Source organism: Elaeis guineensis, chromosome 3 (assembly GCF_000442705.2).
Source record: "Elaeis guineensis isolate ETL-2024a chromosome 3, EG11, whole genome shotgun sequence".
Taxonomy (NCBI): domain Eukaryota; kingdom Viridiplantae; phylum Streptophyta; class Magnoliopsida; order Arecales; family Arecaceae; genus Elaeis; species Elaeis guineensis.
In genome coordinates, this window is record NC_025995.2 from 111,428,863 (window position 1) to 111,455,991 (window position 27,129).

Consider the following 27,129-nt stretch of genomic DNA (forward strand, 5'->3'; position numbering starts at 1 on the left):
AGGTAAAAGAGATTGAGCAATTGAAATATGGAAAGGAAAGAACATTTCATATAAAATATGTGAATATTACCTATAAAAGATTGGAGAAGAGTATTTAATTGAACAAAAAAATAGATGGCTTGGGTGAAATTTGACCAAAGTGAAGTCCTAATTTTTAGAATAAATAGGGCAAAGATTACTCTTTGGAGCAGAATATGAGAAGCCTGTAGCTCACGAATAGTTGAACAAAGACATATATCAAGCAAGGAAAAGTTAAAATGGAAAATGCTATTGAGTGGAAAAAGCATAAAATCCAAATGATTCTCATAACATTCATCATATGCTCGTGCATTCACATTCAACTTGCATGACAATTAAATTTTGAAGAGATGAAAGTCTTACTTTTGAATGCTGGAACTGGACCTCATACTGGTTTTTTGCCTGAATGGATCTGCACGGTGCATTGACACACAGTATGAGACTGTTTGCACCGTGTACTGACACAGTATGGGACTGCATCCTGGATTGGTACATTGTGTACTGGTGCTGGAAACCTGCTGGACTGGTGGCCTCCTCTTGTCCCATTCTAGCAGTTTTTAAAATCTTGCTTAAAACTAAAAAAGGTAACTGTTATTGCGGGCTTTATCATAATTATCTGAGATTGGCTTTTCCAATCCATCACAAGTCATCTAGTGTGGGCTATGTCTTTCTATAAATATTCAATTTTGTGATCTTTTTATATAAAACAAGCGTAATAAAGATAATACATGAAGATGTGATTTGGCTTAGTTGTGATCAGAAGATGTTTTACTATGTCCACTTTTGAAAAATTGATCATAGTGATGTTGCAATGGGAACAAGTGCAGGTGCTAGAGAATGAAAGAGGTTTTTAGAGAATAGAAGAGACCTAAACAGATACTGAAATGGGATTGTGAGATGTGGTAGAGGAAGGTATTGCTAAGAGATTTCTTGGATATGAGGTTGCTATGTATAATTTACATTCCTGAAGTGACGTGATATAGTTGAAGAGGGTCTGTTATATTTACTGGGTGCATTTTTCGAAGATGTGTGGGGTCCTATGTGTTTTTAGGTTAACATCAAGAATTTAGGTCCTGACGGCAAGATTTTCCATACCGGTACCGGTGGTCGTTTTGGCCGACCGGCGGTACGGTTCGATATGGTTCCGTATCATATTGAATCGAGGTGAACCGACGAAGAAAATGAGAGCTGAACTGGGAGAAGAAAAAAAGAGAAAGAGAGAGAAATAGAGAGAGAGGGAGGAAGAAAGAAAAGGAGGAAGGGGAAGGAGGGGGCGGGGCCGCCTGATGGTGCAATCCGCACGGGCGGCATCGCGGGTGTGAAACAAGGGCATCGCCCCCTTATTTTACGGATTTTTTTAGAAAACCCGAAAACAATTGAAGTCGGCAACCCAGTTGCCGACTCCATTATTTTTTTTTTAAAAAAATCGTGAAGTCGGCAACTGGGTTGCTGACTTCATGTGTTTAAATCAAAAAAAAAAATCCGAAACGAGGGGAACCCCTGTTTTGTTTCGAAGAAGGAGGTGGACCGGCGAAGCTGCAGAGACCCTCCTCTCACTTGACCGCCCTCAGGCTCGTCGGGGTGGGCTCACCGGCCACTAGGGGCCTTGCAACGAAGACGCCATCCGTTCGGTACGTCATCGAGCGCTCTTTCTCTTTCTCACTTTTTCAAGTGTCATATCGAGCGATAGCGGGCCACCGTCGGCCTCTGGCGGCCGCAGCAGGCCACCGCCGGCCTCTGGCGGCTCCCGCTTCCCTTCTCTCTCTCTCTCTCTCTCACTTTTCCTCTCTTTCCCTCTCGGTACCACTGGTATACCGTTTGAACTGGCCGAAGCATGCCGGTTCTCCGTCAGTTCGGCTCGATACAGAGTGTACCGACTGGTTCAGCATGCTACAGCATTTCTTACCCGACGGGATGTCCCGCAGGATATCAGGATGGGGACAAGACCGTCTCGTCAAAATCTCAGTATCCGATTTGGGATATCTTGGGATATCTCTTATCCCAAGTGTCAGGATGGGGTGGGACACCGGTGTGTCCCGTTCCTTGAGAAAATTGGGACAGCTTGATCCTATAGGATTTAAAACCTTGATTAACATAATTATATATGATATTTGTGTCAATAATGTGCTGGAAATTAAATTGTAGGCTGTATGGGTGAACTAGTTGGGCATGAGTGGGAGATGAGAGTGCTTTGGTAAGATATGTTCAAGGAATCATATTGTGAAATGATTAAGAAAGAAGAATTAAATGTTCAAAAATAGCAGATGAAGAATTTAAGCACTCTAGATGATAGCTATGGGGTGATTCTAGAAGCAAGCATTTACAAATGATGTGACATATAAAAGGATTGCAATGCAGTTTATTAATTCATGAAGCTGACACCATATAAACAGAATGGGGTTTCGTTGTTGTCATTATGGCTGTTCATGTTTTATAATCTTTCAATTGATGATACATTTTTATAATAATTATTTATTTGTAACATATGATGAAGTTGATGCAAGAATGGAACAAAATTTATGATAGGGATAGAGACAATATCTGTAATTACAATAGAGATGAGCTGACATAGTTTGCATCTATAGAGCAGGTTATTTATTTCTTATGTTCTATAGAGCAGGTTATTTATTTTGAAGGTTTATAATGTTGTTTGAGTCAGATTGTCAAATGATAAGTTTTTCTGTTTAACCTTTTACAGGTCCAGTTGAATAATAGCTGTATGGAACATATCTTGAAGTTGATCTGAGAACTGTGTGACCGATATATTTTTTAGAATATATGCAATGAGTGAAAGGCAAAATCTGATATACTTGCTAGCATAGTGTAAAAGATTATATTTTTTTTCATTTTTTTATAATTTTGCATCTTGTCTCAAAAGTACCTGGCTATGATTTTTTTTTGTTGCTTAGCTAGTAAAACATTTCAGTTAGATTTTTTTGTGAGGAAAGGCTTCTATTCTTCCTCTAGTGTTTCTGTAGTCACGCATACTCCCTCCTTGCTATTTTTCAGTCTATATCATGTCATGTTTTTCTATTTTTGATGTTCTTTTCTGTACCTTCTTTTGTCTCCAACTGTCCATTCAAAACTCTCCCATTTTTCTTTTTCATGATCACCCCAATAGGTCATTCTCTGCTTGCTTATTTTTGTCTTTTCACCTCTTTGAGATGCAGTTTGGTTGGACAGTTTTTGTAAAATTATAATTTCTAAAATTAAATTTTATAATTATATCAAATCAGCTGTTTGGGAAATAACATTTTTATGATGGTTTTAGTAAATCTGGGTATCTCACAAGATGAAAAAGACAAGTTTCATGAAACACCTGCGGCGGCCTGCTTTTCTCAAAACAGGCTTTCCCAGATCTTAGGAATTGGGATTTGGATTGTTCTTCCAAGTCTCTCATCCAATATCAGTTTCTCTCTCCAATCAACAAATGTAGTAAAATATATTTTAGCAGCTCATATTTTTACAAAATTAGGTGTTCTAAAATAAATTTCTGTAAAAGTGGTGGGAAACTGCAACTGAGTTTTGCTAGCAATGGTATACCTGATTTTGTTAAACTTAGTAACTTTATTTGTTGTTCTCTTGCTTGATTGATTGTTATTTACAAATATCGTTTACAAAATGCCTAGGTTTTAACACTGACATGCGAATTTTTCTTGACTTCTTAACTGTTTAAGAGATTTTTTAAAGCTTGAGTACTAGAGCATTTTAAACAGGTGCCTAACTAATCTTGACCACTGCTGTCTTGATGACCAATATACTGGTATAACCAAGATAGGCAAGATAGTTCATAAGCTAGTTGATATTGCTAAGGGAGCTGCTTGCTGTGATTTAAATGAACTTCGTTTACTTATGTGTGTTGTTTAAATATTGTTAAGGCAACACAACCAATAATTTATTGAACTTCGTTTAATGTGTTAATGGTTCAATTATGGGTTGATATGAGCTAGATGTATGCATGAAGTGAAAGTTGAAAGAGGTACTGAGTTCTAAGCAAGTATTGTTAGAAATTTTACTATTATGATCCCATAAAGATTAAGGTAGTTTACCTGTTGGACTTCTTGCAGTGTTTGGTTTGCAACGAATCCATTGTTTATCACTATTTAATCTAATTTCTAGCATTGGATTATCATTTTCATCTCTTTGATGATAAAATTTTGATATAAGGTGCCAATGTTCTTAAGTCTATAAATTGCACATGAATTTGTATATAATTAGGTGGTGTGTTTCTATTTTTGAGGCAATTCAGGACAGAGCTTATTTTTTGCTAGATGTTTTTACTTCTCAATGTTTTTTTGGTTTGCAGACCTCAGTCATGGATTATTTTGGCAGGTTGAAATCCAAGATCTAAAGATTAGGTTCTCAGACACGTTTAAACTTCAATGTTTTCTGAAGGATATCTACTTTCCATACATCCAGGTCTTTCCCTTGATCCTAGTTTCCAGCTACATGTTATTTCTGAAGGCAAATTAAAAAATCCCATGACATATGGATATTGTTCATTTTCCTTCAAATGTTTCTTTCTTCTCACTGTTATGTATGGTCATGTTTTTTATGTACTTCAAAGTTAAAAGTCACAATTGTTAGACCAGTTGAATGGTCATCGCATGAAGGGTCGTGCAAGAAGTGTTAGTGTCTAAATTCTAAAATCTGTCAGTTGGTGATGGTCTGCTGTCAATCTTGTATGGACTCCGACTTCATTATAGTTTTGACTTGGAATTTTCTTTTGAACTTCTACCATCTACTAGTGCTTTTGAACATAATGCAACCTAATTTCTAGAAATAATATGAACGAGAACATTTCTGGAAAATTTAATTATTTTGGTGAGGCATGCCTATATATTTATAAGGCATTTATGTTGGTATATATGGTATTGCTGTTATTTTGTATGGATGTGTTATTGTATTGTATCTTTTCTGTATTTAGTCTGTTTAGCATGCATTGTATGTGCTTGCAAGTTTTTATGTATTTTTGATCAACTTCTGAAATACGCTTAGTTTGGATGCCATTAACCACTATAATTTGCCGTTATGATCTGTTTTAATGTCTACATGAAGGAGTAGAAGCTCTCTGACAGGAGGGTGTTGTGTGGATACTTGTCATATCATACTTGAGAGGGTCTGAGTATGATCATCAAATGGGAGAGAGCTTTTGTTACACATATCATTGAATTTGATCAAACTGCAATATGTATACTCTTCATTCTCTCTATTCACTGGTACTACCTCTAATATCTGGACAAGATTTGAAAAGCCTGTTTTCTTGCTCTGTAACAGAATGTCTATGATAATAGGGATGATGATTATGTGTCTATAATCCTTTTCTCCCTCTTTGTTGGGTCAGAAAATGAAAGAAAAAAAGAGAATAAAAGTTATTTTCTTCTGCTCACATCATTTCGGTGTTCTCTGGTTTTCTATGCTATGCATAGGAGTACTGGCAAGGTCCACCTTAATAGCTGTGCTAATTATGAGCATGTGCAACATGATGCATTCCGTGCTGATCACATGCATTGGCATATGACAAAGAAGATGTGTGATTACTATCATCAAATGGGAGAGAGCTTTTATTACACATATCATTGAATTTGATCAAACTGCAATATGTATACTCTTCATTCTCTCTATTCACTGGTACTACCTCTAATATCTGGACAAGATTTGAAAAGCCTGTTTTCTTGCTCTGTAACAGAATGTCTATGATAATAGGGATGATGATTATGTGTCTATAATCCTTTTCTATCTCTTTGTTGGGTCAGAAAATGAAAGAAAAAAAGAGAATAAAAGTTATTTTCTTCTGCTCACATCATTTCGGTGTTCTCTGGTTTTCTATGCTATGCATAGGAGTACTGGCATGGTCCACCTTAATAGCTGTGCTAATTATGAGCATGTGCAACATGATGCATTCCGTGCTGATCACATGCATTGGCATATGACAAAGAAGATGTGTTATTACTAACATGGATAAGTATGAATGATATAGAGGTACTCAACTCTTTACCATGGCGATACCTGTTTGATGGCTGCCTACCTTCTTTGGAACCAGCTTCCTACTCATTTTGTTATTCTTCCTATTTTATTTAATTAATTTTTCTAAAGTAGATTTATTTTCCCTTACCTTTTGCTTCCAGCAAGGTAGACATTATATGGTTTGCGATACCTTTACTCATTCTGTTGTACTCAATAAGCAGAAGTCTAGGGTCTCTCTCTTTCTCTCTCTCTCTCTCTCGCCCCTTTTTTTCTAAGAGCAAGAGTCACTTGAGTGTGGCTAGGGTGAATTTCAGCTTTGGGCTTGTGGTGGAAGCCCAAACCAAATGAAGCTTGATATTTGAACCTATAATTTCTGATTGCACCTCTGTGTTCATAAATTTGGAAAATTTGCCCAGTGCAGTGGTCTTAGTTCGAAGCTTTTTGGAGTTGGCGTACCAACTTCTAGACTTTCACCCCATATGATCTCTTGAGATTTGCTTTTTCCTGACATTTTTCATTCTTCTTTAAACTGTGTTCTTCATCTTCTTAATCTATAGGTGAGAATGTTTTTTCCCAAAATTAATGCTACTTAATTATCTCTTTATTTGCTACTTTGATACTCAAATTTAGTTGTGTCGAATGTGTCAACAAAATTGTGATTGATAGTGACTTTTATCAAGCTTTGACTTTTTAATTAGAAAAATGGACAAATATGCACTTTTACTACTAACAACAGTCATTCTACCTTTTCGGTCCTTCTGAAAGCTATGCTAAAAGATTTTCCCCGAGTGTTTTAAGAAATACTGTATTCATCTTTATATCTGGAAGCATGGGGCTACATAGCCAAGCATGGAGCCAACCTTCTTTCTATGGCAAACTACACATGGTTTTAAACTTTTAATTTTTCTGGCAAGTGGTACTTACTAGGGTTCATTTAACCAAGAAATATATTGAGCTCCTGTTAATATAAAATGATATAAATCTTACGTGACTGAAGGAGGAACAGGCTAACTATGTGGATGTTTTAGTTTCAACCAGATTCGGCCTGAAACATATATTGCTTCCCAATCTCATTCTTGAATTACATGATCTCTTATATACCATGTGAGTAAATTGCTTATTTAATGACTTGTTTTTTATGATGTGAGAAATTGTATTTTCTGATTTTTTATTTGATTAATTGGAATGACGACTTTTATTTTTCAGTTTTGTAGTTAATGAACTATATTATATAATATGATTGCCCATCATGTAAACTGCATATATTTATTTTGGTGCAGTGTGATGAAGAGCACACCTCAAGAAAAACGACCATGCCTATCGAATTCCAGGTTTGGTGGTCTATAATTAGTATCAGATGTTTTTTATAATTATTACCAGTGTCTGTTTTTTTATACATAATGTAGGTGCTTTTTAATCTCGTTTTTTCTGTTGGGTGGTCCCATAGTCATTCATTTCAAATTGTTACCATTTATTAATGTGGCACTTGTATGGATGCTTAAAACTTTTAGGGAATGCCTTCTGAAATTTTTAGACTAATCCTAATGGAAAGGTTCTAAAGATCAACATGTTGAAGTTTAAAAAGCAATTATTAGAGTGAATAATCTATTCATATTTGGACATAAAGCTTGATAAATGCACTTGTTAGAATTGCATGTAATAAGCTGGACACTACACTCTAGGGATGTGCTTATAGTTTGCTCGTGCTTGTCAGCTACCATGCTTTCTCTTGTCAAACTAGCTGAATGGAGAAATGACGTGGAACTCAGTAGGAGAGGCTTGTAGAGCTAAGTTTAGAAAATTTTGTCAAATTCAATTATAGAGGTTTCTCTACCAAGTCATAGGAGATATAAGGCAATGGATAGGCATGGGAGAGATTACGGTATGGATAGGAGATGGCTCCTTAAGTTTGAGGTCTTTTTTGATAGTCTACACTCTACAGGAGGAATTACCTTGTTATATCCTTTAACAGAAATACATATAGTTTTGAAATGTTACTATTCAAGTGTTTTGTGATTGGCCTCATCCGCGACTTGTTTGGCATTGGTTTCTTCACACACACACACGCGCGCGCGCGCGCGCACACACACACATGTACATACATATGTAATTATATATACACATATACACATGTACATGCATATGTATGTATGTGTGTGTGTGTGTGTGTGTGTGTGTGTGTGTACATGTACATACATATGTACACACACACACACATATATATGTATGTATGTATGTACATGTACATACATATGTACACACACATATATGTATGTATGTATGTACATGTACATATGTACACACACACACATACATATATGTGTGTGTGTGTGTGTGTATGTACATACACACACACACACACACACACACACACACACACACACATATATGTATGTATGTATGTATGTATATGCATATATAGATTTGGTTGTTTTTTGAGAGGCAAGACTTCGCTATTTCGTTTGGGATTGAAAGGAAGCTGAGATGCCTGTGTGTTTCGACGAGAACACCGAAAAAACCAAATTCAGCTCTACGTAGGATAGCCAAAGTATGGTTGAGCAATCGATATGATATATTTGCTCATACACCCTGCCTCAAGGTAACCAAGCTTTCCAAAACCAGGGGCAAGGGCAAAGAAGAAACTTCGATGCTCAAATTCTCTTCACCTACGGTGCTGCAAATGTGTGTATACATACGTACACACACACACACACACACACACACACACACACACACATACATATATATATACACATACACATACATATATAGATACATACATATATATATGTACATACATACATACATACATTCATATGTATATATATATATACACATCCATACACAGACACACACACACACACACACACACACACACACTTATAACATGACAGTCAATAGTGTTGGTTTGATGGGGATACATATGTTTTGTCCCCCCTTGCTTTTGAGATTAATAGCCAAGAAGACTGGTTAGTTTGTTAAATTTCATTGCTTGAAAATGTCTTGTACCAATGTAAATAGTCATTCACATTTTTCTTTCCTTTTAAGGAGCATGCATTAGTGACATATATAATGTTTCATTGAATAAATTGGTGCAGAATGGGAAACAAATATTGGCTTCTCAATATCTCAAATGTTTGGAATACATGGCAAGTGACACCAGTTCTCGTGTTTGTAGTTTGAATAGTCCGTGCTAGACTTGTGCTGGCAATTTAGGAACAATGTTGATGCACTTTTAGTTATCAAACTCTTTGGTTGTATATGTATTTTGGACTAGTGTAGTGTTGAATTGTTAGACAAAATGTCTGACATTCCATAATTGGTATCGGAGCATGATTTTGTAGTATTTAGAGCCAGGTTTGCTGTGTCAGAATCGGGGTCTGGATTGGATGGCTGGAGTTAAAGTTCTGTATGCCCTTGTATCATTCCACATCAGGCTTGGACTAACACAGCAGAAAGAGTAGGAGGTCGAAAACCAAAGAGAGGAAGAGAGAGAGGGTGTGGAGGCTAGTGGTGGCTGCTAGAGGGCCATGGAGGCACCTAGATGATCAAAGCAAGGGAGATGGAGAATTGAAGAGAGGCAAAGAGAGAGAAAGTGGGGGGGGGATGGAAGGAGACATGAGGCCGGTGGTGGTTGTTGGAGGTTCATGAAGGGCCTCGGATGACCTCCCCCTTCGAATAGAAATGAGGGCGATTCACCCCCTATGTTGATCGTTTTTTTTTTTCTTTTTTCTGACTCAGTGATTCGGCATCCAAGGGCCTTTGCGGCTCTCCAGCGGCCATCGCCATCCTCTTCTTCTCCTTTCTCTCTCTCTCTCTATCCCCTTCCTCTCCCCTGCTCAACTCATTTTGGGCCTCCATTCCCCTTCGATAGCCTCTTCGGCCTTTCCCTCTCCCTATCTCCCCCTCTCTCTTCCTCTCTTTCTTCTATCTCCCCTCCTTGTTGGTGTCTTGTTTAGAATGCCGAAACCGCTCTATTGTGCCGTTGGTAAGGTTCCGCATGCCCCAAACCGGGTGGTATAGAATGGTTTTGTTGTCCTTGGTTTAGAGTTTGGTCTAGGGTGTAGGTGTTACAAGAACTTCATAAAATGCATATGGAATAAGACAAAGTAATTTTTGGAATGTCATGCATATATCTCCAAGACATTTTTGGAATTTAATGAATCATTTGATTTCATGGCAGTATTGTTAGTAGTACTCTTAAAAATAATCTTTAAATTCTTCAAAGCATTTTGACAATAACTTGTTACCTGCATCGCTAATAATTTTGTCCACATTTTTTATGCCATTCCTATTGATTACGTTTAAAAAATATTCAACAAACAGTTTAATATATCCTCAAATATACTTATGACCACTTTTTAAAATCTATGGATTCATTTCTAATTTACTACCGTATCCTTATTAAGATAGTAGCTCTTAGTGGTGCTGAAGAACTATTCAGATAATATAAATGATGAAAAATCTTAATAAAAATTATCTTTAGTATTTTCTTGTTTACAGTATTGAATATTTAATAAATATAGCTGAATTAAATTCATTTTTCCTTGTTTATCTGCATATCTCCTTTCCTTTCTGTTAGTATTGAACACTGGTGTCCATTCCCATTCATTACTTTCTAAAGCACTTGGTAGGAAATAATATTTTCCTTTGTTTAGGTGAATGGCACTGATTTAGCTGAAGTTCAAGGAGGGGAGGTTGCAGTCACTAATCTGCATTCATGCCATGGTCCTGATTTTGTTTTACAATTGCATTTTGTGCTAAATCAAGAAAACATAGCATCCAAGAGCCCTGGTACGTTCATTGTCTTGTTATACTGCAGTTACCACTGTAACTTGATGATCTGTTTAGCTGTCAGCTCTGACCTTTTTATGTTCTGATTTTTTGTAGGTTCGGTTGTTTGTCGACAAGCCAATGCACGATTGAGATGTGTTTACTTTCCAATTGTTGAGGTATGTCAAGCATTTAATAACTGTTGGGACAACTTTTTTTTTTAATGATTAAACATAATTTGTGGTGCTTCCACAGGGAAAAGAAAGCATTGAAAGAATTATCGAAAAGCTCGAGGAAGATGGATATGGGATAAAAGAAAACTTTGAAAACTTCTGTCGTGTATCTATACGTAGACTTGGTCGTCTACTTCCTGATGCTAGATGGGTGAGATGCTCTTTTTTTTTTTTTTGTTATTAATTTTTCACACCAAAAGTTTTATTAATATGGAATCTCCTATGAAGCAGATACTGAATCAATATTCTTGGAATCTGCCTAACTTTTAGCATTGCTTTGAAGCATAATTTTTGTATGAAATTCAGTCACATTCCTATATATTACACTTTTCTGAGTTAATAAGCATTTTGTTTTCATTGTTTTAAACATCAGGATATTTTTTCTGGAGCTTAGTTGCAATCTTGATGATTTTCTGTGTTTGTTCTTTGTTGTTTTGGCCAAATTTTTGGGAGTTTGTCTTGATAATTTCTACTCAAGCTAAAAGCCAAAAACCTTTCAGCTGGTCATATTACACAGTTATATTATATCTGAATTCGTGAACTTTGATCTAATTTATAGACAGTAGATTGATTTCTAATTATCTTTTCTACTTAGCAACAATAGCATTATTCTTGTCTTTTATCAAGGTGGAATTACTGAGTAGTAGCTAATCTAGTAAACTGGGGGCCACTATATTATTACCCCTACGAGTCCTTCGGTTGGAAGATGAAAGAGGTTGAAGCAGAATGTAGTGTAGTGTTTCTAAGTCCGATCCTTGAAGAATTGTGGTCATGCCTTTACAATTAGTGGGGGCACCAGGCATGCTTGTGACCTAGTTTCTTTAATTTTCTTTTCTCAATGCTTAGGTGGTTGGTTGGGGATGACTTATGTTGGCTCATAAATGTTCATTGCTTAAATGAATGACAGTTTTATTGTAAATTGTAAATTATTTGTGGACCTATCATAATCAGTTTCCTTGTGTGCCCTATTTTTTAAGAACTGCATTTTCCTATTCTGCAGCAACCACTACCTTTCATGGAAGCAAAACAAAGAAAGGGGGATAAAGGACAACTGTTGAAGAGATGCTGCAAGAGGGTCAAATGCTTTGTTGGTAATGTGATTTTACCGACTGATAAGTCATCAGATTGATGCCTTCTTGTGGTAGCATCTTAATGCATGCTTTTTGATATCAATGTTCACCTAATGAGATTGAATATTTTTTTTTCTCATGGTTGCAGAGACTGATGCTGGCTTTTCTCCAACACCATCTAAGGTATCAACTACTTGTTACTGATAAACTGTTTCCTTTATGAATCTTTATGATTTGTGTCTTTTTATTTTGTTTTATTGCTAGTTTAAAATTTCAGTTTTTATTGGATCCGTCCTATAGTTATCAAATTGTTGTATTATTTCTTTAAACATAATAAGCTCTATTGAAGTTAGCAATTTACATTAATTTTTTCTTTGTTTTTGTCATATCCACAAATATTCTCTTTGAAATGCTGCTGCTCCCTTGTGAGGTTTATTGTTGTTGGCAATTTACAGTAAATCATCCTCTTTCCTTATCATATTCATGGATATTATTTGGAAAATTATGTAGTTCCTTTTTCATAGAGTTTACATGATTTTTTTTTGTATTTTGCTGATTTGTTGGATGCACTGGTGTCTGGTATGAAATATTTCAGTTTTCAATCATCACAAGTTATTTGTTGTTGAAACTAGTAGCTGTTACCATTTGTCCTTTATATGAAAGTTGTCTTCTATCTTCTAGCCATATTTTTAAGGTCCTTTTTGTCTTCTCTTATGCTCAAGGCTAGCTGAAAGTTGCATGAGTGGAGGTGGTTTCTTGTGTTGTTTTACAGGTTTTTGAATTATTGAATAATTAGGCATCTGTTTGGTTCTCACTGTTAAAAATGCATAGTTGGTAGAGCTGCATGCGCTTAGAGTTGTGAGTTGCAACAGTTAGAGTTTGCATGTGGCCATCATCTGCATTGTGTTGGTATTTGTGAACCTGCCATTGAATCAGTCAAGTTAAAGCCGTAGAGACTGGAAACTTAGGTTGTGTTTGTTGTGACTTTTTTTTTTCTTATTTTTAAAGGTAGAAATTTTCTTTACCTATTCTTTCGGTTTTTCCAAAAAAAAAAAAGAGAACATGTCTTGTGTAATAAAGTATCTTTTAGCTTTGAAAGCAGAAAAAAGAACAAAATTACTAGAAAATTAGCCCTTCCTCCAACCTCTGGCAAGCCTTTGTAAGTCCATTGCCCTACTTTGCGAGTTTGTTTATAACTTCTTTTGAGAAGCAATCCTTATATCACAATGGCAATGGAGGTCTCCCACTCCACCTCGATCAGCTTGGTGCTGTACCCTAGCTCAGCGTCGTTCTGGACCCATCAGTTGTCTTAGTGTTGTGTCCAAAGGTCATAACCTTCTGTCCTCTTGCTGGTGGCACCAATGTTAGTATTGTAGGTGAGAAAAGCCCAGGGCAGGCCCTCTTGGTGTGATTGAGCTGCGAATCACTTAAATAGGGCAATGGAGATGGCATTAGTGGAGGATGGCAGAGGCATTGTTGGGGTTTGGCAATCTATCAGTGAAGGGTAATGGAGATGGGGAAACCTTAGGGATTATAGCTAGGGCTGGAAGTGGGCTCGGGCCAGCCCGAGGCCCATCGGGCTGGGTCGGCTTTGGGTCGGGCTTCGGGCTCGGCCTGAAACCATTCAGGCCAGGCTCGGGCCTGATTTTAGGGCCCGTTTTATTTTTGGGCCGGGCTTGGACAGACCTTTGGTCCGGCCCGAGCTCTGCTCAAATAGCAGTCTGATTAAAATACTTCTTTAGTTCTTCTATCCCGTTGTTCGTTCGTGACTCCATCTCGATTAAAAATCTTTCTTCTGGTCTTCCCTCTTTCATCTGGTCTTCTTTTGACTATTGCTCCTAAGCCTCCGTCTCTCTCCGACCGCCGCTCCCTTGGACTGTGACCTTTGCTTTTTCGAGGCACGACGATCGCTTCCAAGCCCCTATCTCCCTCTGACCGCTGCTCCCAAGTCCCTATCTCCCTCCGACCGTCGCTCCCTCGGGACGCGACCACCGCTCTTCCCTGGACCGCAGCTCCCTCGGGCCTCGACGGTCACTTCCAAGCCACCGTCTCCCTTCGACCGCTGCTCCCAAGCCCCTATCTCCCTCCGACCACTGCTTCCTTAGGCCACGATCGTTGCTCCTCCCCCGACCGCCGCTCCCTCGGGCCTCAATCGTCGCTTCTAACCCCATATCTCCCTCCGACCCAGAGATCTGGAGGTGGTATCAAAGTTTTGAGAGAGAGAGAGAGAGGAAGGAGAAAGAAATAGATGGAGATAGGGTTTTGGGCCGGGTCTTGGTCTCAAGCTCGGGCTCAGGCCAGCCCGATTGGGTTCCGGTCGGGCTGGGGCCCGGGCTTGGGTCAGCTTTGGCCTGAGTTCTTTAGAAAATTTCGGACCTAAGTCCGAAAAAAAATTTGGGCCGGGCTCGGGCGGGGGTATAACCCTGCTCGGTCCGGCCCACTTCTAGCCCTAATTATGGCTGCCCTTTATAAAAAAACTGACTTCTTTCATAAATCTCTCTATGATTTTTGAAGTGAAAAAACAGAATCATTGGTACCAAACAAAATTTCTACCTCAACTTCTGTTCTATTCTTTTTTTTTTCCAAAAGAAAAAAGAAAGATAAAAAGGAAAATGACACCTAAGATAGCTTTAGTTGAGTTTCTTGATTATGTTTCTTCTAGGTAATACCTTATATGATTATTTTGCATTTTTTGGATACAAAATTTTTCAATCATTTGTCCTTCTTTATTCAAGTCCGCTAGAGTTATTAGAAACATGGTATTCCGTACCGATCCAAATCGATTGGTACATCCCATATCGTACCGTACTAGTGGGGAATCGGTTCGGTTCAAGCCGGTTTTTTGGAAAATGGTTTGAACCGGACCGAACCGATCGGTTCGGTATGGTGTTGGCCCGAACTGCCCGATATCGGACAGTTTGATCCGGTACGATATGGTACGGTCACGGTTAGGCTTGGTTTTCTTTTTTTTTTTTTGGTTGTTGGATGGGATTTTTTTTAATTTTTTTATTGTCGGTATGGTCCTGTATGGTATCGGGTTCCGGTATCGAGTCCGCGAACGTTGATTAGAAGTCATCTTTCTATTTGAAATCCATGATATATGTTAAACTTTAGGTGGTTTCGGCTACTTAAAATGTGGAAGGCTGGCAGTTGGATTTGCTTTCATATGCATAATATTTGTTGATATGTTATGGTCAAGGCCTTTCTTGTGTAACCATGTAGTTGACCATGCCGAACAACCATGCTCTGATCAGGGTGGTTCACAGTTTTTCCTGGTTAACCTTGTTGGCCTTGTATTGACAATATGAAGGTCCAATTTAGAAATAAGCATATATGAAGGCAGAATCATCCTTCTTACACTGTAACAAAGGCTTGAGATCAAGGTTCGCATGAGGTACGAGCATCTATCTATATTTCCTTTACACAAGTTTCTTGTAAACTTGGCAACATGTTCCCAACTTCCTAGCAAATAAAAAAGGGAAAAAGGGCTCTATTAACTGCTGTAACATGTTTTTAATTTGAAGGCATATTTATATGGCCTCTAATAATTTTCGTTGTGAAACTTAAGCTCATTTTTTTCATTAGAGGCACAAGTATGTAATATCAAGCCTTGGCATGCTCTCTCGCAGAGAGTTTTCTTGCTGGTAGTCATCTAGCATATATTCTGTGAAAGATGATCTTGGACCTTTTTTGCACATGTTCTGACATTCTCTTGCTTGCTCTCTGATCTTTAAATTATGTCAATAATTTATCTTCCCAATCCTAGGATTCACTTAAAAGATTCTGTGTCAGTTGCGATGGGCTCTGCATCATGTGTTTCCTCTTGGAATTGTCAATGCCGCATCTCTTGGAACTTGTTCATCAGCAATTTTTATTATTTTATTTGACTTTTTCAGACTGACTTGGCTCATCACGACCCCTTAACACTGGCATTGAGGAATTTTGGTTATAAGCCTTCTGCAAGAGAATCAGGTTTTCTGATGTTTGTTGTTTATTTTATATCTATTATATTTTTTCATGCAGCTTAAGCTTAATTTTTACTTTTCTTGTATGAAATTTCTAGAGGCAATTATTAAAATACAAAAAGATGGAAAACCATTGAATTTGTCACAACTGGAGAAGGAGTATCAAGATTGGATAATACAGATGCATGATAGATATGATCAAGAAATAGATGGTGGTGAGGATGAACCTGTTCTTGTTATTAACCCTTGCAATAAAAAGAAGCTTGGCATAACATCTGATGGTATGGACTTGCATTATTTTTATTTGTTATAAATTCATTTATATTTGGTTTCTTTCTTTTAGCATAGATAGATAACTTATATTTTTTCCCCTAATATCTTGGTCTTTTCTTTCATGAAATTTTGGTGACATATTATGTAACTTCTTCCCAAATTTATAGTTGTAAGAGTGCATCGAGCTATTAGAAGGAAGGGGTTATCATGGAAATCAGGCCAGAAGGTTAAAATTCTTAAAGGAGCAGTTGGCTGCCCAAAAAACAATCTCTATGCAACATTAGAGTATATCTTGGTTGAAGGATTTCAAGGAGATGTGGGTGGTAAGTGCTTTGTGTTGCAGGCATGTGTTTCATATTTTTGTTGGTTCTGGAGATGGTGTATTGCAATTAGGATACTGCCACATGGTTAGTCTTAGATTTTTGGAGGCTCAACACTTCATAGAATTCTCTTTTATGTCTGTTATCTTTACCAAGGACTTATATACACTTAATGTGTTCAATGGTTTGTTGCTTCTGTGGTTTTAATGCAATCTTTTTTTTTTTTTTTTTATCATATTCAACAGGGGAAGCATGCCTGATTTGCAGGTCCATTTCTCTCTTAGTTTTAATGTTGTTTTGGAATCAGGTTTTTTTAAGATAGTGCTTTACCTTAAAATTTTTATTGGCAATTTGTGAAGGCCTTTGGGTTTCCCACAAGAACAAGGATGCTCTCTTATTTTAGCTGATGGAAATGCAAGTTTAGACATACAAAATTCTCTATCCTTTCCTATAAGTGTAATAGATACTGGGAAGGTTGGTGTTTTTCGATGCCCATTTTTATTTTTCTTATACATATTTGATTCATCTTTGAATTGTTATGGTCATTTTTTTTCATGATTGCCAGTTTCAAGCCATTGATGTTACTTCATGGAATTTCCAACTGGCAAAGCAGAAGGGGAAGGTTCCTTCTGCAATTGACATACTGACTGGTAAAGAATGTTGCCTGCTTCAGATTGATGGGGTTAGTTAACAATCCTTTCCGGTGTTTTGACAGACTTTCGAAATTTTTGACCATATTAAGTTTCAAAATCTTGTTGCTTGTTTACCTCAGGAACTACCTGTTGAAGCTCCAGTAACTGCTGGTTGTGTTCCTCCTGCTGAAATCGTAGCAGTTATTAGACCAGAAAGTTTTATTCATTCCAGTTCTCCTAATAGCTTAGATCAGAAATATGTTTTGAAGGATGAACTGGAGATGTCTATGAAAATTAGACATATGCATGAGAGTCAAGGTTGTCAAAATGTCGAATTTGTTCATGCAGAATACATGAAACCTTCCTCACGCAATGGGATTCATGGATTATATATATATTCTCTGCGACAAAAACATCCTGATCTCTTCTGCAAAGCTGGTGTCTATATATTTTTGTTCTCGGTTGTAAGTACTTTCTAGGAGCTTTTGAGATGTAGAGTTTTTGACTTTTGTTGGTTAGGTTCTAAATATTTACATGTTTGGCTGTCAGGTTTGTAAGGATTTAAGCTGCAAACAACTAGAAGTAAGGGTAACTGTTAAGCCTGATTTAAGGGTACAAAAGTGGAGAGTTATGCATGATGACCATGGCCCTCTTACTGATAATTCATCTCTCGTCGTTCGGTAAAGTTTTTCATGTTTCCAAGAGTATCCTATGTGTTTAGTGTATAAATGCATCATGCATTTTAAGCTATAGGATTACCTTGTCTCCTTGTGGAAATGTGGAAATGCATTTTAAGCTTTTAAGCTTCAAGGTTTATGAGTAATTTATTTTATAAAATCATGTTGTTATTCCCATTTCTGGCCCATTACTTTTGTAATTCATTTTGCATTTTAGAATTAGTATATAAATCATATTTTTGAAAACTTTCCATCTTAGTTACTTGTTGGTGGTATGAGTTCTCATATAAATAATATCTGAATTAACTGTGTGCCACTTAAACCTTTGTTGAGGCACATTTAAGTCTGCTGTACTAGTAACCACCAATATCATCTTTACTATGATCATACTGGTAATGTGTACTGTTATACTAGTTTTTGTTTTAGGCAAGTTCCACGGGCACAAAGTCAGTTACTCAGCAATGAAAGACAATTTCAGTTGATCTGCACAGCAATTTTCCAAAATTTTTTGGTTTTCAATGCACTCAATTTTCCTTGACATGATTTAGGATTTGAACCTCATGGCCATGTCCTTTCACAACATTGCATAGATTTATGTTATTTGGCTTGAATAGTTTGTTCCATTTTCCTCCTATGGAATAAATTAATAATTTTGTTCTTTCAGTCATTTACCTCTGGTTGCTTGAAAACTCAAATTTTGGATGCCAATAGACATCATGATTTGTTCATAGTATTTTGAGGATGAATGCTGATGCAACCAAAAGACTATTTAGTTGCTATAACTGTGATAAAATAATGATATTATCATTCTCCATACAGTTTTCGGCTTTCCATATGTAGATTGGGCCCAACCAATAGATCTACAAGAAATTCTTGTCTCCTCTATCTGAGAATAATGGCAAAAAATGAATTGGTAAAAAGCTCTTCAATTTGTGTCCTCCTTATGCCACTGCACTTGGGCAAACTTTGTGCCACTTTAGAGGGGCGTACCTCTTGCTTGTTCTACCACTATCGATCTTGTCCTTGCCTTTTAAATGTTATTGTACTTCTCGCACTTATAAGCCACGGACAATCCATAGCTTGAAAGAATATCATTCTTAAAGAAAATGTACAACAACATTCTGCTGATATAATTTATCTGGGATTTCCATTGAGAATCTAAACCATGGAGTCTCATTTGGTATAGCATTTGACATGTAGGTCTCTGGAATATGAGCTGTAATACTACTCTTTTTCCTTCTCTACTGGAATTCTAAATGAAGTCTAAAAGCAACTGTGGGTTTGTAACTTTTGAAATCTAGAATGTAGAGATAACCTAGAACAAAATATTCTCCCTTCATTTTTATTTTTGCTGATTCTAAAATCCTTTTTATCTTTGAAACTTCACTGCATGTGAATATTTACCCATGGGACATTTTAGGATAATTTCTTTTCTTTATTTTCTGTCTCTGTCACCTGTGCTTTCCTATACTTTCCAGGTCTTGCTTTCCTGACTTATTTTTCTTGCAATATTTTTATACTTTTCTGATTGTAACTGCAAACATCGATCAGTTCACTTCGTTTATAGCTATGTATAAATATCTTTTAACTTGATTGAATAATTCTAAATAATACTCATCTGCAGGGTTGGTTCTTATATTTCATACCTTTCTGTTGGATGCTTTGATCTATACTCAAATCAAATTCCATTCTCCAGTCTTCCTGAAGTTGTGGTTAAAATATATGCAAATAAGCTTGTACTTGTCCGTGTTGACAAAATGAAGATGGTGCTATCACCTAATCAGTTGTTACTGGAAATCACAGTAAGATATATGCTTCTATAGTTTTATTAAATTCTGCCATGTTCTTTGCTGTAGTGCCATCATATATGATAGTGCTATTGTTTTGTGCAACAAATAATCTAGGATATGCTGATTGAAAGCCATTATTTGGATATGATTAGACCTAGTAATGAAGCTATGTTGGAGGTATCTTCCCAAGATAGAGTGCTGTCTACTACAGTTGCTTGCAAAGGTTGGTTCTTTTTCTCAATTTTATTCTCTCCACGTATTTAAGCATAGTTTTGATCATCATTCTTGTTTTTTTTTTTTTTTTTTTTTTTTATTAGTTTGTTAGGATCTGTATTTAAACTCTTTTTCTTTTATATCCTTTTGGATCTATGGATGATAATTGCACCAGTCATGCCGGGTCCTCCATCCTCTGTTGAGATGCAAAGTACTCCTGGATTGGAAAAGAATTTAGCTCCTGGCAAAGTTATTGACAAGCTTGTGTTGGAGGTAATCTTACAGTTAACAATACAGGTTGTGAGATTTTTCATTTTTCTGTAATTTATGGATGCTGGTTTATAATTTGATCATAGCTACTATCTTGTTTACACATGGGCAATGCATAATTTTGTGATGTTAGCTTAGCTTATGCTACTTCGTGCTCATGAGTTCTTATATGATTGTTAGGCATTGTCTGATATGATGCTGCAATACAATCTTGGGCACATACTATTTATTGTTTGTGAAGTTACTCTTATTAATGTTGTCTTGATAGAAATATACAAGGAGCTGGTAATTTCAATTCTGTTGTTTGTAGTAGATTTTCCAGAAGCTTGATGTTGAAAAATTTGACTTAGTAGTTAATTGATAAGAGTCATCTAATCAATGCAAGATTGCAATACTCTTACAAAGTGTGGGTATTAGTTTGAACTGTCACGGACAACACTAATAATAACTAACAGCCTTCTTTGAACCAACGAATATCTCAATGTGAAGGATTAACAGAACTATGTTTCGAAAGGCACGAATCACACATGTTCAAATTGGATGATGCAATATATAAGCTTATGATGCACATGGTGCCTGAAGGCTGATTTAGTCGTTGGAATTAAACTTCGGAGATCAACACATAGGTTGAAGACAAACTGTTTGAAGGACCCTTTGTTCTATGAAGTTAGTTCTTTTTAAGAATTTGTTTAATATGACACAACCAGCACTTCATGCAATGCATTAGAAGCATGTATACAACATGACCACTAATTCGGCCATTTAAAACCTGGTATGAAAAATCATACTAGAATTAGGACCCAATAATAAGGAAAATATCCAAAATTATTCAACTGCAATGGAAATGCAGCTAAAATTTGATATTGCCTCCAATGGAAACTTTATATGAAAATCTGGTGAAAAGCTCGGAATATTTCCTTGTTGAAGCCTCCATCCATGAATCTGCTAGTTCTTGTGAAGCTTGGTGCTGTCCAACCGGGCATAGTACTTGCTGTCTGCACCATGTGCTGCAATAGTTTATGTTTACAAACTGTTGAAGAAGATAAAATTTTATCTGGCCATAGCCATAAATGGATGTCTGAAATCAGTTTATTCGAAATGCTTATGTTGATTCTAAGTTGGGCAACTGACATGACTGAATAGCTATGAACTGTCCATAGTGTAGATTAAAATAGAATCGGGAGAATTTTTTGGTTATTAGTGTGGTTGTGGTCATAGTTGGTTGTCTGAGTTTCTCTGTTCATGTAATTGCATTGTGAATTTATGACATCATTTCACTTTAGTCTCTCTTCCGCATTGTATCATAATATGTTGTCTATTTGTGCCAGATGTTTGATGCTTATGGTAATCATGTTGAAGGAGGAGTAGAAGTCTCCATCCATCTTGATGGACTTCGTTTTCAAGACCACTTGGGTTCAATTCGGAAGGTAAAATTATTTTAGCATGTTCGACTAATTCCATGTGAACTAACAGGCACATAGATAACAAGAAAATATTGTTCATATTGTTGTTTTCTATGTATTTCTTTAACAGAAGTACTACTAAACATTTAGTTGCCCAACTTCCAACTGGCTGAATTTTAATACCATAATATGTAGATGAAAGTGGAAAATGTGTGCCCCATATTCCTCTATTTTTGTTATTCATTTACATATTTTATAATGATTTTTTTTAATAATTTTTTTAGTTTTTTATTCTGCTGCATCATTTGTGTCCTGCAGAAAGTTGTTACTTCGATAAATTATGAATAAGTGGTTTGATGTGATCTTTATCTTAGTAGCACCAGCAGCTGAATGATTTGACAAATATACTCTTACCAAAAGGAATTCCTTAAATGTAGGTGAACAATCAAGGTTGTGTGACCCTCAGTGGTCTACTGAAAGTAGCAGCTGGCTATGGCTCAAAGGGTATGTGGTTTGCTCCCTCTCTTCCTTTTATGTGGTGTATTCAAATTGAAAAATGAATTTGAGAGGAGTTCGTATTGTATAAGTTGAAAATCTTTTTTTTTAATAAATATATGAAGAATGGTGAGTAGCAGAGAGGGAGAGAAGAAGAATATAAGAGAATGTAGTTGAGAAGAAGAGTATTTATCTGTTGATACAGGTGCATGAGATATGTATGTAGTCTATCTTTGCAAAGATATGTTGGTCAACGTTTGTTTGAGCCGTTAAGGCAACATAAGATATTCTTCCCCGTTATCTATTGAATTGGACATCTTCGTAGATGTGTTAAATATTGCACAATAACCTTCTTTTATTAGGTCTAGTAATTCATCCTATTGGTTTGATGAGGGTCAAAAAATTTATAGGCTGTGTTTGCCGTAGTACCCATACCATACTATACCGTACCAGTATTGCAGTAGTATGCCGTACCATATCATACCATCACCATCATACCGGTCTGTACCATGTACCGACACTTTAAAAGGATGCTATCGGAACAGGGTCTGGTATTGAGAAGGCGAATTTTACTTATAGGCTATAGTGTTGTGTATGCCTCCACAAATACTTTATTCTGATGTTTTTATTCTCAATGATACGATGTTGTAGGAAATATTTTCATGGATTTTGATCTTGATAATATCTGTTATGGTGGTGAAGATCCCAGCAAGAATTTATGCATCACATACTGCATCTGTGATGTTCAACCGGCATCCCTGCATAAATGTGGGGATTGTGCTATGGATGTGTGGAAAAAGTTGGACAGAGCTTTAGAAATTGGGATGTCAAAAATATCTTGAGGATAACACAATGCAAAGAGAAACTGGTTTAGGTTGTTTGCCAATGGTTGCTGTACGCTATTAGAGAAGATAAGCTTTCCAGATTATAGGTTCAAAAAGGGGAGAGCTTAAATAGTTTGAAGAGATTTGATGGCATTTCCTATTCCGGAAAAATGGGTTTGTATAAGAACAAATGGCAAAATAGTATGCATAAAGTACACTTAATAATTGAGATAAACTTCCCTATCTCTTTTGTTATGTACAATTATTTAGCAACCAAGTCCTTTGCAACTTAACCCAGCAATGAGCAGTCATCTTGGCAAGTGGTAAACAAATGGCCAGCTTTTATTTGATATCTGATGTTTGAAGGTTGATATTCAAAAGGACATTACAGAATTAGCATTTTATCGACTTATAAGTGAAATTGAAAAATGATCATTAAACATTACTAGTTGTATTAATTATGATCTTTTTTTTTTCTGTCTAAGTATTTGCTGCACCATGCAGTATGTCTTTCTGTTTTTTCTGATGGCAAATTGGTTTTTGAGAAGATGCTCCAAGTGGTGATGAGGGAATTGAGAGTGGCGTCGGGGGTGAGTTGACATTTCTTCTTGTATAACTATTTCAGCAGACCAGGTGTAGGTCATGCATTGAGTCCCTTTTGAGCTAAAGTAGTCCATGGGATTTGATTTTTTGGCAGGTTCCTGGCTATTGTAAAGCAGGTTCCCATTTGGAGAATGTTGTCTTTGAAATTTTTGATTCTGATGGCGTAGTAGATGAAACCATACATGGTCAACATCACACACTTACAATAAAGTCGGAACCACGGAAATTGGATGACACAATTCAGTATACTTTCCAGCATGGCCGGTGCATCGTGCCTGTTATTCCAGTTCCTCAAGAATCCGGGACATTCCACATTGTGGCTTTTCATACACATTTCCCTGATCTGCAAACCAGCATTGAGGTTCTGACCTGTGAGAACCCATTGATTTTCAGATGCCAACTCTTAACTGATTTGGTGTTCTATTTGTGCAGATCTATGTTATGCAAGCTCCTAAATTAGAGTTAGCCACTGTGACAGATCTGGGTGCTAGCATCTATCAATCTCAGTTTTCGAATGATAGTATCTCACTCGTACAGGAATCATCAGAATGCCCCTCCAGTCAGATGGACCTTTTTGTCCAGTCGATAATGGATGATGCCAAGGTAAAGTGAAGGATATTGCATTAAATTACCGAATTCTCCAATTGATTGCTGTATTTCAAATGATATCAGCTTTTGTTTTGTTTTTCCACTGGTAAGTCAACTTTTGAGTTCATTTATTTATTCAAGCTCAGACCAAGCAAAAAAATTTCCTAGTATGAACTCTTAGACCATTCATGTTACTGGATCATGTTTAAGACAATGTCAGCCAGGCCTTATATGTTCAAGATCATTCTATAAAGTTCCTTTTATAGATTGTATGATTCTTAGTTATTTTTTTTAAATCAATCATAGCAAAACTTTTGAAACTTGTATAAAGCATATAACTGAGTGACTAGTACTTGAAGTCTGTACGCACCTGTGACCTTTGAACAGATATACTCAATTAGGGATGGCAACGGGTAGGGTACCTGCAAACTTTGAACTATCCATATCCGATCCATTTAAAATCTTACCACCCGAACGCATCCCAAACCCGATTACGAAATCAACCACGAATCCCAAACCCGTCCCATTTAAAATTGGCATACCCCTAGGTACCCGGACTCGCCCGATCAACCTTCATTCCTATTCATATTATCATGGAACACAACTCTAGAAATTGAAAATTTTTGTAGCTAAAGAAGAATCCTTCTGATCAAAATTTCCTAAACCCTTGGAAATATCGTTATGCTTGTACCAAGATTAAGCTCTCAAAACCTCAAGAGACCACCTCACAACGCCATGATTCCCACAAAATCCCATAGCCATGAGAAAAAACCCCAACTGGAACCTAAAGAACCCCTCTGATCTTTCTGAGGTGCTCTTTTTCCCCACATATCTCCTAAAAAGTGAATGAAATGAATAGAAAAAGAATCAGAAAGCAAAAAAAATGATCAATCTATGTGGGAAAAGGTCTTACCTGTTAATTTTTCCATCTTTCCTTTGTTTTGTTGATTTTGCCTCTGTTTGCCTCCATTTTTCCTCTAGTTTTTCTGTCCTAAGGAGTCTCGATCGGTGGAGGCTTGGAGTGGCTGAATAGGGAAGCTTGGACAATGGCAAGGGTTTTGCGTTGGTATTCCCATTTGTTTCATTAATTTCTTTTTTTCCTTTGTTTTTCCCCGCTTTTCCCACTGTTTTTCCTGTCCTCAAGAGTCTCAATTGGGTGGGAGGCTTGGAGCGGCTGAATAGGGAAGAATAGGGAAGCTTATATGTTGGCTAGCGCTTTTAGGTGTTTGTATATAATCAGCTTTGGGTCGTAGGTACTCGAGGGGCAAATCCCAAGCCCATCCCAAAGCTGTTCGTCTTTTAATTTTGAATCTCAAAACTGTCCCAAACCCCATAAGTTATATTAAACGGGTCCTATTAGGCTTTGGGATGGATCGGATAACTGGAAATACCCGCCCGACTGCCATCCCTATACTTAATATAATCTGCCCAAATCAACTGAAACCGGGCCTTGCTTGAACCTCTCAGAATGACCTTTTTTTTGGAGAACCTAGCTGTATTCAAAACAAACTAGCCAGTAGATTTTTCACTTGTAATGTGCATCTCTATCAGAGGAAATAACTGTAACTGTCCTTTTGTCTCTCTTGAGAACATGTTGCTCACTTTAAGTAATGTGTTTGATAGGATCTGCTCCGTAAATTATCCAATTCTTTTTAAATTCTTTTCTTGGATATCATTATCAAAATATGATCATTGGACATGCGACAATTCCTACCAAGCTCCACTTTGTAGTTGCATGAGTTTACTCAGTTCCATTTGCCATAAACATGTAGACAACTAAACCAAGGGCGCATCATCTTTTGAAATTGTTATTACTAAATACTGGTGGCCATGATTTTTTTCTCCAGTGGGAACTTTGAACAATTAAGTTGCATGTCACAACTGTTCAGCCTTTATGCTGGTCTTTGCTGGGGTAAGATCGCAGGAAGATAGTTAAATTGCTCCGAAATAACTCAATAACATTATGCTCGTGTTTAGCTATTTTATGCTCATACTATTTTCTTTTTCTTCTGTTCAGTTCAATATATACTTTGTCATACCGGCTTTAATCTATTGTAACGGTTCATACAGTATGTCTGTGATGAGAGCAGTCCATGTCTTTTTCAGAAACTTGATGATGGCATGGCTGAAGTGGGGCTGCGGATAAGAGAACGTGAGAGCAAACTAAAAATGCTCAATGATCAAAAGACACAGATTGGAAAAGAAATTTATGATCTGCAAGGTTCTAAACTGTTCTCCATCAGTCCTTTCGGCAATGACTTTTTCTCTAGAATGACATATAATACGATTGTTAAAAAAGCCATTTACTTTCCTTTATTCTTTGTCTTTTTATTTTTTGATAAATTTTTCTAGTTCCTTCTCTTCCTCTCTCTCTCTCTCTCTCTCTCTCTCTTCCCCCCCCCCCCCCTCTTCATCTTCTTTTATCTTTTTTTCCAATTAATATGCATGCTTATCTGGTAAAACCTATAGGGGGAAGACATTGATAATATAGAGACTGATTAAATTCTCTCTTTTCTTGGAACATTTTTTGTCAAAAAAATATTTTGATGGCATTTATTCATGCTATGAATTTTTTTCTCCATTTTCTTGTAAGTATTAATATTGCCTTTTTTTAGGTACTCCATATTACTGGTTATCAAGGTACGCCACCTCGATATCAGACCCTATATCGGGTACCATGCTGGTACAGCATTGGTATATGTGTTATTGGGGTTGGCTTGGTATTCCAAGAATGGATGCTTCCGCTACACTGAGTCCTGGTTTGATACAGTATCATATACTTGGTACCTGGTGCTACACACCGATACGGAAAACCTTGCTCATAATAATTCCTGATTTATTGTTAGGATGATTTGTTATGCTTAGTGTGATTCTCGATTTACTGTTAGTATGATTTGTGGTACTTAGTGTGAGGTACACATCTATAAGATTCTTCCAAATACTTCAAGTCATTGAGTTTATTTAGAGATCTATGATAACTTTGTAGAACAGTTGCCTATGTCTTTTTCTGTTGAA

At 36.8% G+C, this 27,129-nt stretch overlaps 1 protein-coding gene across 1 annotated transcript in view; it reads left to right on the forward strand.

The window, feature by feature from the left end:
* The window catches only part of LOC105040910 (structural maintenance of chromosomes flexible hinge domain-containing protein GMI1), a 47,007-nt gene that overhangs the window by 10,201 nt on the left and 9,677 nt on the right, over nucleotides 1-27,129 (forward strand). Inside the window, exons 11-35 of the mRNA XM_073254423.1 lie at nucleotides 4,351-4,437; nucleotides 7,266-7,316; nucleotides 10,644-10,779; nucleotides 10,876-10,937; nucleotides 11,014-11,142; nucleotides 11,992-12,082; nucleotides 12,210-12,244; nucleotides 15,958-16,033; nucleotides 16,125-16,307; nucleotides 16,467-16,622; nucleotides 16,865-16,886; nucleotides 16,979-17,093; nucleotides 17,185-17,301; nucleotides 17,392-17,715; nucleotides 17,801-17,931; nucleotides 19,553-19,730; nucleotides 19,833-19,941; nucleotides 20,107-20,204; nucleotides 21,530-21,628; nucleotides 22,042-22,108; nucleotides 23,428-23,513; nucleotides 23,621-23,887; nucleotides 23,959-24,129; nucleotides 26,221-26,335; nucleotides 26,730-26,897. Of these exons, the coding sequence (XP_073110524.1) occupies nucleotides 4,351-4,437; nucleotides 7,266-7,316; nucleotides 10,644-10,779; nucleotides 10,876-10,937; nucleotides 11,014-11,142; nucleotides 11,992-12,082; nucleotides 12,210-12,244; nucleotides 15,958-16,033; nucleotides 16,125-16,307; nucleotides 16,467-16,622; nucleotides 16,865-16,886; nucleotides 16,979-17,093; nucleotides 17,185-17,301; nucleotides 17,392-17,715; nucleotides 17,801-17,931; nucleotides 19,553-19,730; nucleotides 19,833-19,941; nucleotides 20,107-20,204; nucleotides 21,530-21,628; nucleotides 22,042-22,108; nucleotides 23,428-23,513; nucleotides 23,621-23,887; nucleotides 23,959-24,129; nucleotides 26,221-26,335; nucleotides 26,730-26,897 (3,073 nt within the window). The remainder of the gene's footprint in view (nucleotides 1-4,350; nucleotides 4,438-7,265; nucleotides 7,317-10,643; nucleotides 10,780-10,875; nucleotides 10,938-11,013; nucleotides 11,143-11,991; nucleotides 12,083-12,209; nucleotides 12,245-15,957; nucleotides 16,034-16,124; nucleotides 16,308-16,466; nucleotides 16,623-16,864; nucleotides 16,887-16,978; nucleotides 17,094-17,184; nucleotides 17,302-17,391; nucleotides 17,716-17,800; nucleotides 17,932-19,552; nucleotides 19,731-19,832; nucleotides 19,942-20,106; nucleotides 20,205-21,529; nucleotides 21,629-22,041; nucleotides 22,109-23,427; nucleotides 23,514-23,620; nucleotides 23,888-23,958; nucleotides 24,130-26,220; nucleotides 26,336-26,729; nucleotides 26,898-27,129) is intronic.